The sequence below is a fragment of the Anguilla rostrata genome, chromosome 13, assembly GCF_018555375.3.
Source record: "Anguilla rostrata isolate EN2019 chromosome 13, ASM1855537v3, whole genome shotgun sequence".
Taxonomy (NCBI): Eukaryota; Metazoa; Chordata; class Actinopteri; order Anguilliformes; family Anguillidae; genus Anguilla; species Anguilla rostrata.
In genome coordinates, this window is record NC_057945.1 from 31082230 (window position 1) to 31094777 (window position 12548).

The 12548-nt window shown below is 42.4% G+C and overlaps 2 protein-coding genes across 2 annotated transcripts; one reads left to right on the forward strand and one right to left on the reverse strand.

The window, feature by feature from the left end:
• The first annotated feature begins 117 nt into the window (after window positions 1-117).
• Window positions 118-8162, forward strand: LOC135237113 (death effector domain-containing protein-like). The gene is made up of 5 exons (XM_064303873.1): window positions 118-656; window positions 1564-2219; window positions 3787-3891; window positions 4547-4684; window positions 5629-8162. The coding sequence occupies exons 2-5, from the start codon at window positions 1646-1648 to the stop codon at window positions 6036-6038; spliced, it is 1227 nt and encodes a 408-aa protein (XP_064159943.1). The 5' UTR covers window positions 118-656; window positions 1564-1645; the 3' UTR covers window positions 6039-8162.
• A 477-nt stretch (window positions 8163-8639) lies between these two features.
• cfap126 (cilia and flagella associated protein 126) lies at window positions 8640-12542 on the reverse strand. The gene is made up of 5 exons (XM_064303895.1): window positions 12472-12542; window positions 12083-12145; window positions 11218-11289; window positions 9561-9761; window positions 8640-9081 (listed from the first exon to the last, which is right to left on the reverse strand). The coding sequence occupies exons 1-5, from the start codon at window positions 12496-12498 to the stop codon at window positions 8911-8913; spliced, it is 534 nt and encodes a 177-aa protein (XP_064159965.1). The 5' UTR covers window positions 12499-12542; the 3' UTR covers window positions 8640-8910.
• Between the last annotated feature and the right edge of the window lie 6 nt (window positions 12543-12548).

A 12548-nucleotide genomic window follows, 5' to 3' on the forward strand; every position in this document is an offset into this window, starting at 1 on the left:
GCATTCGAGTTCTGTGGACAAAGTTATTGTATTCTCCGAAATCCTCCACTACACCGGTGGCAGCAACACGCCTGGTGGAACCTGGGTGTAACGCCCAAATAGTTTCCCGGATGTTGACCCCTGTTTGACCACATCCCAGATGTCGTTTCTGCTTTCTCCACTGTGGAACAAACATGGCCGTGCATGCCTTCGTTGTTGTGTAGTTTTTTAAGAAAAACAAGAAAAAATGAGCTTCTCATGCCATCCAGGAAATTTTTGTCACCCCATCGAAGAACCTCCCAAGTTCAACAGTTTTTGAAAACCAAGGGGTCGCTCCTAAATCAAACGATCTAATTAATTTTGGACAGCTAGCTAGGTAGCAGCTGAGCTGTCAGCGTTATCGGAACGCATAATATATAGCCAACGTTGCCTACAGCTAAGATTGAACAATGTGATTTTGGTCCGTGATATAGAATGTTTAATATAGATACATGTTTTTTTGTATTGGTTGGTTAGCTAAAGCTACGAATTAAACCCTGGAAATTGGGGAGAGTTTATTGCTAACGTACCTTGGCTTGATAGCTAACTAAATAGCCAGCTACTAATCGGCTAGCATAAGCCGGCGATACAAGAAACGAAGTTACCCTAAATTGAATGTCATTTGGATGAATGTACACGTAAGTTCACATTTTAAGTGCTTCTGCTCTTACATGATGTATTTTATGCGCTTACTGGCTGACTTGAGAGTTGCGACATTTAAAAACAAAGGCGGTAGACCTACAAATGCTTGGGTGCTGTTTGTTTGCTTGTTCGCTAGCTAACTTGCTCGCTAGCTAACTTGCTAGGCTATATGCTAACGTTATAGTAGCCATTGCTGTAGATATGTGTAGCCACACTGCTATCAACTTGAGACCATTTTCTCTAAGAAAATATACAGTATAGTCGTTTTTTCCTGCCTCGGTTAAGGATTCGAGCAGGTTTGCCTGACACGAATCTTTTCTCGTGACAGAACAGCAGATTCAACAATGAAGGGATATTTGGCAACTTAGCAACCATATTAATTCAGAGTTGTTGTCGACATGTGTAGCTAGCTAACGTTCGCAAACGTGAGTTGTAGCTGCCCGAATCGACCTCGGAATATGGGACACGATTTCTTTAAAATGATCTCTGTAGACTAGTTAAGCTTACCACTTGGTAGCTAGAAGGTTTAGTACTCAAATCGGCTGGACATCGCATTCTAAAATTAACGTTAGCTAAATTATTTTACTCTGTTCGAATAGGTGTGGTTTTTGTTTGTAGGACAGGAAATTGTCCTTTGCAAATGAGTTAAGTGTGAGGCATACTTTCAGTGTGTTTTGAATACTTACGCACTAGCCTACATTTCGTCACATTTGAACTAAGCTAAATTAGAGCTATTTAATAAAAAATTATGCCGCAGGGAATGTACAGATATGATGGTAGGTTCGCATCTGCCTATGTTTTTGTTTGTTTGCTAACCATCTGTGACATGCCTCTACTATACATTTAAGTGACATGGGAACATGGTTGTTCTGGAATTAATTCATGCATTTATTTTGCAAACAGAAATTCAATGAAGTGATTTGAACTGAAGCAGCCTCGGTGTGCCCTGCACCCTGCTCCCATCAGCCCAGCTTGGCCCTGAGTGATGACCTCACAGCAGCATCCTCTCCCCCAAGCTAACACCAGCCCTCGCTTGCTCATCACCAGAAACCTGTCCGGCAGTCAGGGCAGGTCGCCCACTCGGCCATTGGACTCTACCCCAGGCGGCTCCGCGGGATCTGCCACCAACAGAGGTGCCAACATGGGCGGGATGGCCTCTTCCCTATCCCCGGAAAATTCCCGCGCAACAGGGCCTCAAAGATCCGGCCCCGTGCCACTGTCGTCATCGTCATCGTCGCGGAGACGGTCGACAGGTCGGCTTGAGCCCTGGCCCGAGGAGGCAGTGGACAATGCCTACGGACTGTACTCTCTGCACCGGATGTTTGACATAGTGGGGGCCCAGCTGACCCACCGCGACGTGCGGGTGCTCTCGTTCCTGTTCGTGGACGTTATCGACGAGTACGAGCGAGGGGGCATCCGCAGCGGGCAGGACTTCCTGCTGGCCCTGGAGCGACAGGGCCGCTGCGACGAGACCAACTTCAGGCACGTGCTCCAGCTGCTCCGCATCATCACACGCCACGACCTGCTGCCCTACGTCACTCTCAGAAAGAGACAGGCTGGTGAGTGTGCTGACCCATACCGGACATTTGTGCTCCACCTAGAAAATTCATATATCATTTTCCTGACTTCAAATGGATTTAGATGGGTTTTCCGATGCTGTCATTCAAAAAAAAGTTATCTAAGTTGTAGTTCTGGTCACCGCTGTGCCACCTGTCCTGATTGAAGATGCACTGAAGCTGAAGCATGTGCACTAGTCTGATGCATTTGCTTATGAGCTAGGGACAGTTTTGCATTATACAGGACTGCAGGAGAGCTAGCGCTGATGAGGAGTTGCGTGTTTCTCATCGATAATTGCTTTTAGCCTGTGGGTCTCAGGCATGTTGTTGGGAGGACCTAAGTGCTAATTGGTAGTATATCTACTGACAGCAGTCATCGCTTTCCAGGGATCTACAGTGCTCCCATTTTAGGAGCATTTGCTCCTGAGAAAATATGTGTGCTGACTGGAAAAATAAGGAGCATATCTACTTATCGGGATGCATTAGTGTGCTTCTGAATTGTTCAGCTTAGGAGCACATGTGCTCCTTGGAAGTAAGGTTAGCGTAGAGCCCTGTTTACACTTGGGGATAGGGTTTGTGGGGGTGCTTTCAAGGATGTGACAGACATATTGTGCCATATTACGTTAAGTGGTCAGTGCTGCATAAGTTAAAGGAATGAGAATAAGTGTAATAAATGCTTATGACAAAAATGTGTTAAAACGGAATTGTCGTTTTTAAGCAATCATTAATTTACCTACTTCACCGTGGTTGTTGCTAGCTGATTCAGTGTGTGTGTGTGTGTGTGTGGTGTGGTTGTGGAATGGCAGAAAACCAACTGACCAACCTTGCCTACTGGGTCTCAAAAAAACATGCATGAAGTCTGGAATCTGGTCAGTTAAAATTTTTACAGGACTCCCAACAGAAACAATGAGTGGAATTTAGCAAGTGGGGGATGAATTAGTAAAGGACAGTGAAGGCACTTGACATTGAAGAGAGATGACAGTGACTTGGATCAGCTTCTGGGTGAAACACTCTTTCCCTCTGCTGTCTAAATTGTAACAAGTGCTTCCTGTAGCACACGTCAGCCCTGCTATTTGCTTTATTGAATTTTGAGGAAACAAGCTTAAGTCTGGCACTGTAATTCAATTTCGCTTTTGCACACTGCTGGCAGACAGAAACCGGTTGTTTTATGTGTGTCTTGAACATTGTGAGACTTTTTTGGTATTTTTTTTAATGCTGGAAATCTTAGCCGCCTATTTGAATAAGATGTAATTTGATTAGGTGCTCTTATTTTGAAATATGCGTTCGTGCCACAGAATATGCAGTAGTATTTTCTCTAATTTATTGTTTAAATCAGCAAGTGAAGCATTTTTATTGAAGTCATGAGGGTTTATCCAATTAGCAGAAAATGGCTCCCATAAAATTTGAAATGCTGAATAGTTTGCCTGTTGTGGTTTAATATTATAAGATTGTGTGCTTGCATTTTAAAAAGGCGTTGCTTTTAAACAGTTGTCCCAAAATCAGTATGCTGCAGAGAAATATAGATTTCATAGTTCACATGACTGACTCAATTTGTTTTTCTGTTTTTCAGTTTGCCCAGACCCCGTGGACAAATACCTGGAGGAAACGTCGGTGCGTTACGTGTCCCCGCGGTGTGGAGGAGAGAGCGGGGGGGCCGCTCCACACAGGAGAGCTGGTCAGTCTGCGTCCGGGGCATTGGGTTTGTTGAGGGAAGAACTTTACAGCTTTAAAAAAAAGTAACGCTGTTATAATAGGCTATTCTATAGTTTTCCTTAATCATCAATGACTATGTTTACATGCACCCAATATTCTGGTTGTTGCGATTATTCCGAATTGGACAGTATTCCAAATAAGCTGTTTAAATGGCTATTGAGAAATGAATGTTCTTTTAATATTTCTGTTTACTTGCAACCGTGTGTTGTTCGTGAAACTTAAACAGCTACGTAACGTTACGTCCCTTATGCAGCGTCTTGGATTTATTTATCATGAACCTAAGTTTCTTCTTTTGGTCTGTTTCTGTCTTGATGGGTTAAAACAAAGAAGGAGTGTAGCAGATCAGTGCTGCTCATTGATTACATTCCACACCTTATTCTCTATATCTATATCTCTATTCTCTATATCCAGCACATACTTACTCTGCCTCAGTGCAAAAGTTGTAACCTATATTGTGCTGATGAAAGTGGCTGATGTAAGTGCACTGTTTCTCAGAGTGAGATTGGGGCTAGCTGTACAGTGAGTACAGTGCGTACTGTGCTTCGTGTGTTCTCTCTCCTCTTTAAGCAAGCCTATCATACGGTAAAGTGAAATTCTCTTCCCCCCTCCACCCCCAGGGTCCCAGCCAGTGATCTGCTGCTCCCCGTCGGGCCCCCAGGTATGCCCCCCGAGGGCCAAGCCTGGCCCCTTGCTGCCCAGCCGCAAGAGGAAGAGGACCCACACTGCGGCGGACTGCAGGGAGAAGCAGACCTGTGGTGAGGGGCTGAGGGAGAGAGAGGAGCGGTGCTTCGCACCGGGAGCAGCCGCAACATTATAGCATAATGCACCGAATCAGGAGGCCAATACTGAACCGTACAAACGATTCCTTTGTGGTGAAGTTGAGGCCTCTGGTATGTCCATGCTGTTCGGAGTAAAGAGGACGGAGGTAGAGGCCGTGCTAGCACTGTTCCCAGTTAGGTCTGTGCTGACCAATGAGGAGCTGTCGTGTGCCCTGTGCTGTAGGCGGAGCCAGTGGACTGCTGCTCCTCAGCAAATGTGTTTTAGTTTATTTTCTAGTGCACATTGGGGAAAAAAAAATGCTGGAATTTTGAGATGGTTTTCCTGTGACTCAAGTTCAGCACATTACATTTTATCCCATACATATGCAGGTTCTTTTTTTAAAGCTTGAATATGTCGGGGGGGGGGGGGTGGGGTGATCCAGGCTTGGCCGGTTCAGTAAGGGTATATTCATTGAAATAGGCATGCAGCTGCTCTGAGACTATTAAAATAAAAAAGTGAATGCGATATGCTGAACTTTGTTGTAGTGACAGGAAGAATAGATGCAGAAGGGTCATTATGGCTTAGCTGCTCGTGAATATTTATAGGATGCAGCTATTTTATGCGTATAGGCTTACCTGTTTTTATCCCGTTCTCAAATACCATGCACTTAAAAGGATTGTTTGTCTCAAAAGCTGAAAGCAGTACCTTCCACAAACATTTCTATTTTTCTCATGAATATGTACGCATAACGCTTGCTATTGAAGGATGAAATCATATGGTTGCAGCTGTCCCCTATGTAGCGTGCGCATTTACTACTTGCTTTAAAATATTTCTGGTTTATAAAATAGGAATTAAACTATGCCCAACACGATTTTACAATAACAACTAAGTCTCATCAAACCAACTCAACGCTGTCCTTCCCTGTCCTTCCCTTATCCAGATATCCGGCTTCGGGTTCGAGCCGAGTACTGCCAGCACGAGTCGGCGCTCCAGGGCAACGTCTTCTCCAACAAGCAGGAGGCGCTGGAGAGGCAGTTTGAGCGCTTCAACCAGGCCAACACCATCCTCAAGTCACGGGACCTGGGCTCCATCATCTGCGACATCAAGTTCTCCGAGCTGACCTACCTGGACGCCTTCTGGCGCGACTACATCAACGGCTCCCTGCTGGAGGCGCTGAAGGGCGTCTTCATCACCGACTCGCTCAAGCAGGCCGTGGGCCACGAGGCCATCAAGCTGCTGGTCAACGTGGACGAGGAGGACTACCAGGCCGGGAGGCGCAAGCTGCTCCGGAACCTGGCGGCGGGGGGCGGCTCTGCCGGCTCTGCCGGGGCCCGGGAGGCGGCCTCGTAGACGCTCCCCCCCCCCCCACCCCCCCCACCCGGGTGTTTGGCGGGAATGCGGCGCATGGCATCGTAAGGATGTGTGTTCCAAGGCTTGCTGTGGTACTGAGAGGCGAAGGACTGGAGCGCGGCAGCGTCCTACGGAATGTATCGTTGAGGGAGGACCGGAGTCACTGGGAGGCGTGTTGTGTTGTTCATCCGTCGTAAAACGCAGGAGGAAACGGCGCGTGGGGACCTGACCCTTCCCTGGTCTCGCGTTCTGAGCTGGGAAATTTGCAATCTGGTTTTGTCTGTGACTGACTTTAGCGAGTGGTGCATTTGGCGTGGCAGGGTGGAGCCAATTGGAATTTTGTTTGTGAGGACATGTAGCTCTTCCACGGTGTCCTGGTACATTGTACACTGACTGAGCATGCAGAATATATGGGGCGTGTGTGTGTGTGTGTGAGAGAGAGAGAGCGAGCGAGTGAGTGAATGAGTGTGTGTGAGAGAGAGAACAGAAAAGGATGAGAGAAATTTGGACTTGCTGGTGAGGAGTCGCCAGAAATGTTTGTGGAGAGAGTGGCTCAGACTATTTCGAGCTCACTTTAAATTCTGTAAAATCTGTGGAGCGTGAGCAGGTTCTGAATGCCTTTTTTCGTGTGTTTAGCAGAGAGTGGAATTGGCTGCATTCCGGCCGCCATTGTATTTCATTTAAGCGTTTAATTTGGACGTACCCGAGAACGAAGGGGATGGTGCTGTGTTCAGTAGCTGCGCTGAAAGGCCAGTGGAGGAAGTTCTCATACAACGTTTCCATTGGAAACACCTGTCCATTGAGTCATGTATGTCTAACCTCCCAGAATCACATGGAACTAAACATGCGCAGTCTCCTTGTACGACGTGAACACATTCTAATTATGTCCAGGGTATCATTTACTCTAAGCATTACTGAAACAAGTGCAGGAATCCCAGCAGGTTTTTCGGATTTGTCGATGTGTATGTGGCGGCAAATATTTTATTTTGTTTTAATTTATATGTTTGTGAGACTAATTATTATGTTGACGGTATTTTTGTGTGGGGTTCTTCCAAGACGACGTTTAAATGTCGGTTGGCTTCCAGGTGAAAGCAGGTTGGATGCAGCCACGAGACTCAACATTAGATTGTCTGTTTTTTTCCTTAACGGATTAAAATGAGTTACAACGCAGATATCTATTACATATGTTGTATATTATAAATTTTAGTTTGTTAGGGCCTGTTTGAGTTTTAATGGATTAAATCAGAGTGCATTTGCAGTTCCATTGGAGTGAGGTCTATAAATAACACTGTATTATACTGTTGAATAATGTTGGTGCTTGACTGGATGAATACATCCAGTCATTTTCCAAGCTCCATTAGGCCTTAGTGTGTCCACCTTTAGAGCTTGAAGAGAAGTATGGTTGAACATGCTTAATAAATTGGATTCTTCATTGAGTAAATTCAGTAATTTGTCTCTCTCTGAAGGTGGAGCCGTAATAGAGGCTTAATGGAGCGGAGCTGAAAAATATTAAACGACGTGAGGAGGACTTTCATTTTACCCAGACATTTATGTTCAGAGAGGATCTATGACAAAGCAGATATGAAGACCAGACAAAGATGGCCGCTCCTCGTCATCTCTGGCTGGTTTTGCAAATGTAAATATGTTCAAAAGGTGTTTATCATTTTTTTTCATACCTTTTCTTTTTTATGTCCTTTGTTGCCAAAGCAATCACAGGTGTGCTGGAGGAGTGGAGCTGTTAATGGTTTATCGAAAGGCACATATTCTCTAGTCTGAGACACACAAAACAGGTGGACATACTCATTTTGGGGATCTGTGCAGAGCACTTTATTTTTATACCAAGTCCACTTAAAAAAAATAACCTGTATGTAATCCTCCTATCTGTTTCGGTTCTGCACACTTTTCCGTAAATAAACAAAATACCACCTCAAGATTACCGGCCTTACCACTAAAATGGTTTTCATTTTTAATCTTTTTTTTTTTTTTTTTGGTTTTTGACCAAGAGGATGATTGTGTGCAGTGTGCGTATTTGTACCTGTATATTAATTGATAATTAAATTCAGTGTCAGTACAACTCAAAGAAATGTATTCTCAAAAACTAAATAAAATTGGTGGATAATAATTTCTCTGAACTTAATTGTTTATTTGTGTCAAAGGCTCGCAGGAAACTTGCAGGAGCGTCTTTGCTCTAGAATAAATAAAAGCAGTTCCCCAAAAGTGGTTGAGGGGGTCCTGTGTTGAAGGACACGCTGTCTTTGAGAACAGGCATTAAGGGTCTTAACTCGTGGTCGTTATTTGTCTGCTTGTACCACTTATTCCCAGGTTGTACGCAGTGCCCTGCCTTGAAAATTCCCAACCTGTCATTCTTAAACTGGCCAGCCAATCATCTTCCAGTTTAAGTAGCCACTCTAACTGAGCTGATTCTTTTTTGAGTGTTTCCTCTACAAAATGGCTCCCAGTTATGGTGTTCTCCAGCCATTTACTGTAAAGCTCTTTGAAAGCACAAGATGAATATAGGCCTACTACATGAATGCAATCTGTCGTCATTATTTTGATTGAGCAAATAATTATGCATACACACATGCACACACACACGTCTCAGTAGTTTGCATCACAGCCAGAGTTTTATTGCTGAAAACCCAAAACACCCAACTTTATTTACAACATAATTCTCCAGCACAAATGGCTGGCTTGTCTGCTAACAGGTTCTCTGGCTAGCAAATTGGTGACAGCTTTTTTTATAAAAAGAGAAACCCATCAGAGTTTTCTATACAGCAAACACTACCAAGCACGGCAATGTCTATTATTAATGGTTAATAGTAACACATCTGTGCATAGCAATGTAAATATTGAAAAATTTGTTTCCCTTAGTTTAGTTTACTTCTGGGCTGAGCTTGTCAGCGGCATTTGGCTGGACTTCCTCCTGGTGGTCTGCTGATGCTGCTCTGGGCTGGGACACAGGCCTGGGTGAGGTAGGGGGGGCTTCGAGTTGAGGCAAGGCCTCAGGGATCTCCTGACCCTCAGTTGGGCTGGTGAGGGTATCCTTAAAAACGACAAATGGTTTTTTATTTTATTTTCAAGATATCAGTAACAAAGTTACAGAGTGTGAACTTAAACCATGTCTGTACTGACAAACTATGCGACAGGCAGTTTTAGTTTCCTAGCAAATGTACACCAGCCTGTAAACTGACTAGCATGTGATTACCAAAGTGTGTTACTGCTGTGGGCTTGAAATACTATTGTAACCCGCTTGTAGTGAATTTTCTTAAAAACGAATATATAGGTGCATTCTGTGAATACACCAAAACAAAAAAGGGAACCATCCCAAATCTAACATTTAACAAATCCTACTTTCAAAAGATGTGAACCCATCAGTAATTTTTAAATTCTTAAGCAGGTATAGAAAATGGATGGATGGATTCATATGACACAATGTCATGTGTCCAACGTTCTGTTTTTTTTTTTTGCAAACATTTTACGTATCCCATCCCATCCATAAATGAATAAGTGTGAAATACCCACATTTGCCGCATTCTCTGGTGATTTTGGAGCCTCCTGGGCACTGTTCTTCAAGCTTGCTCTCCGGTTGCACCGTTGGTTTGTGTCCCAGCACCTCAGCCGTTCCTGGCCGTCCAGTGAGCGAGCCGTGGGGTTAATGTGGCTGGGAGTCAGCTGACGAGGCAGGTCCCATGTGCCAACGAATGTGCTCAAGTGGGTCCCGCGCTGAAATAGGACGCGCTTAGCATTATTTCAGCATTTACACCTTACAACCAATTTAGCAAAATGGGATGTGATATGCTAAAGAAATCACGAGGCATACTATCCAAACATGCAACTCCTATCTGAAAATAAAATCTGAACGAAGGTAAACAAAAAATATATTTACTAATTATGTTTAATCTGTTAAACTCTGTGTAGTTACTTGATGCAAGTTGTTTCCTCTCTTTCCATTAAAGTTCTGTAGTGAGATGTGGTACAATCTACATTTATTAAAATTGGGCTCTAATTTAACCATTTGCTATTCTTTTAGCCACAGATGATATCTGATAGCATGTTAATAATATGGTATCAGATATACTGCCATGATCATATGATATCAAAATATTAAAATGCTGTCATGATATGATATCATGGCAGCATATTAATATTTTAATGCAATAAAAAAGGTAGCTTTTTCCAAAATGTATGTGGAAAAATATGATTGAAAACAAGTATTGTACAGTATTGTTTCAGGATGGGAGCTCTCGAGAGGCACATTGTGTGGAAGTTTGTATGAAATGTGTTTAAAATTCTAGAAAGTCTCTTTCTTACTTTTGGAAGTAAGGCCTAGTTATAGGAAACTGACCACACCCTGGTCTCCTCCATTTGATGCTTGTTTTAAGTAATGATCCACAGAAATTGCAGGTGGATGAACAGGACTGATCTATAATAGTAAAATTATTCAAACAGTATTATTAAATGATACCCTTGTGGGGTAATATTGCTCCATTCGTGGAGAAAGGTTAAATGTATAGATTTGCTGAACATAAACAGGAAGTGCATCAAAAACTACTGTAAAAGCTTGAGAGAAATATGTATAAATTAATTTACAAGCATTTAAAGTAGCCTACTAAAGTATTACAGTACTGCAGTATCCTTATACCTATAGAATTTAATTTACTGTTATTTGGTTAATGATACTACAGTGGTGTACTTTTTATTTTATTTTTATTTTTTTACAATTTTATTGAACAAGCATTTCTGTTATACCTTAACGACACTACTACTAGCCTTCCTGCCACTACTTTCAATCCTACTTCTAAATTAATCTATTTTAGATAGTGACTAATTCAGTTAATTCTGGAACTTTCTTCGGAACTTTTTTGGGACGGAGTGTGGCACAGTGGGTAAGGAACTGCGCTTGTAACCGAAAGGTCGCAGGTTCGATTCCCGGGTAAGGACACTGCCGTTGTACCCTTGAGCAAGGTACTTAACCTGCATTGCTTCAGTATATATCCAGCTGTATAAATGGATACAATGTAAAATGCTATGTAAAAAAGTTGTGTAAGTCGCTCTGGATAAGAGCGTCTGCTAAATGCCTGTAATGTAATGGAAGGGTTTTTTTTTGTGGATGTCGGTTGCAATGGCATTCACTCAGTGACATTTGACTGCAGGACGGGCGTGAGAGTGAGACGAAAACCTTCACGCCTGGGAGAAGATGTCCCCGGTCCGTGGCAATGAACGTTGTGTGACCGTCCGCAACCGTTGGCCTCTGCAATTACACATTTTTAGGATATCGATAAACCACCTCTGTGTAAGTTTTTATCTTTAAAATTACCGAGGTAAAGTTGGTTTCACATTGGACATTCACATTCGGCATTTTGTGCCTTAGTTAGGGACCGAGGTAAAAGTACAATCATAATCAGGAACCTGTGTGTTTCTTGAATTTTAATAAAATGGCAATCAATTACTTGTGAAAACTAAAGGTTGTGGAAGAAGGCCAGGCATTAATATAATAATCTGCAATTGGTTTGAGGTGTTTTTGTCAAATATTGGCAAAGTTATTCAAAGCAGAATTAAATGTATTTTTAATTGATTTCTTGAATTTTAATAAAATGGCAATATATTACTTGTGAAAACCAAAAGTTGTGGAAGAAGGCCAGGCATTAATAGAATAATCTGCAATTGGTTTGAGGTGTTTTTGTTAAATATCGGTAATGTTATTGATCTAAGCAAAATTAAATGTATTTTAATAATGTGTTTCTTGAATTTTAATAAGTTTGCACTCAATTACTTGTGAAAAGCAAAGGTTGTGGAAGAAGGCCAGGCATTAATAGAATAATCCGCAATTGGTTTGAGGTGTTTTTGTTAAATATTGATCTAAGCAGAATTAAATGTACCTCGGTTCCTAACTAAAGCACAAAATGCCGAATGTGAATGTCTGTTGATTGTCCAATATGAAACCAACTTTACCTCGGTTTAAAAATTTGAATGATAGTCTTGCTATTTTTAAACTTATTTTTAAGCCAATTTAATTCATGCATCCATATCTGCACTTAACTTACCTCTTTAAATTGCTTGGGTATGGTCCAGTTTTGGAGTTTATGTGATCTGAATGCATTTTCATACTGAAAGAAAAATCTGAGCTCAATCACAGTTTAAAAAATAAGTATTACAACATGCTGACATTGCCTGTAAAAACGAGACAAGTAATAGCCTGGTTATGAGAACAAATTTTACACCGCTCAATAGCTAGACTAGCTGCATAGGTTTGCATAGCCCCGTAGGCTACTGCCAATTAGCTTACCTAGAACGATTACGAAATAAAAAAAATAAATAACACGATGCGAAATGTATTACCAGACTGATGTATGAACCGACCCGTTTCAGCAGGATATACATATTATTTTAGTACAAAACTGAATTATAATGAATAAGCATTAGCTGTAATCACCTGGTTTGCCGAAAAGTTGGATGCCATTCCACTCGCTTTTTGTTGACACTGGTCACATAGCAACGGGGCAGGATGGC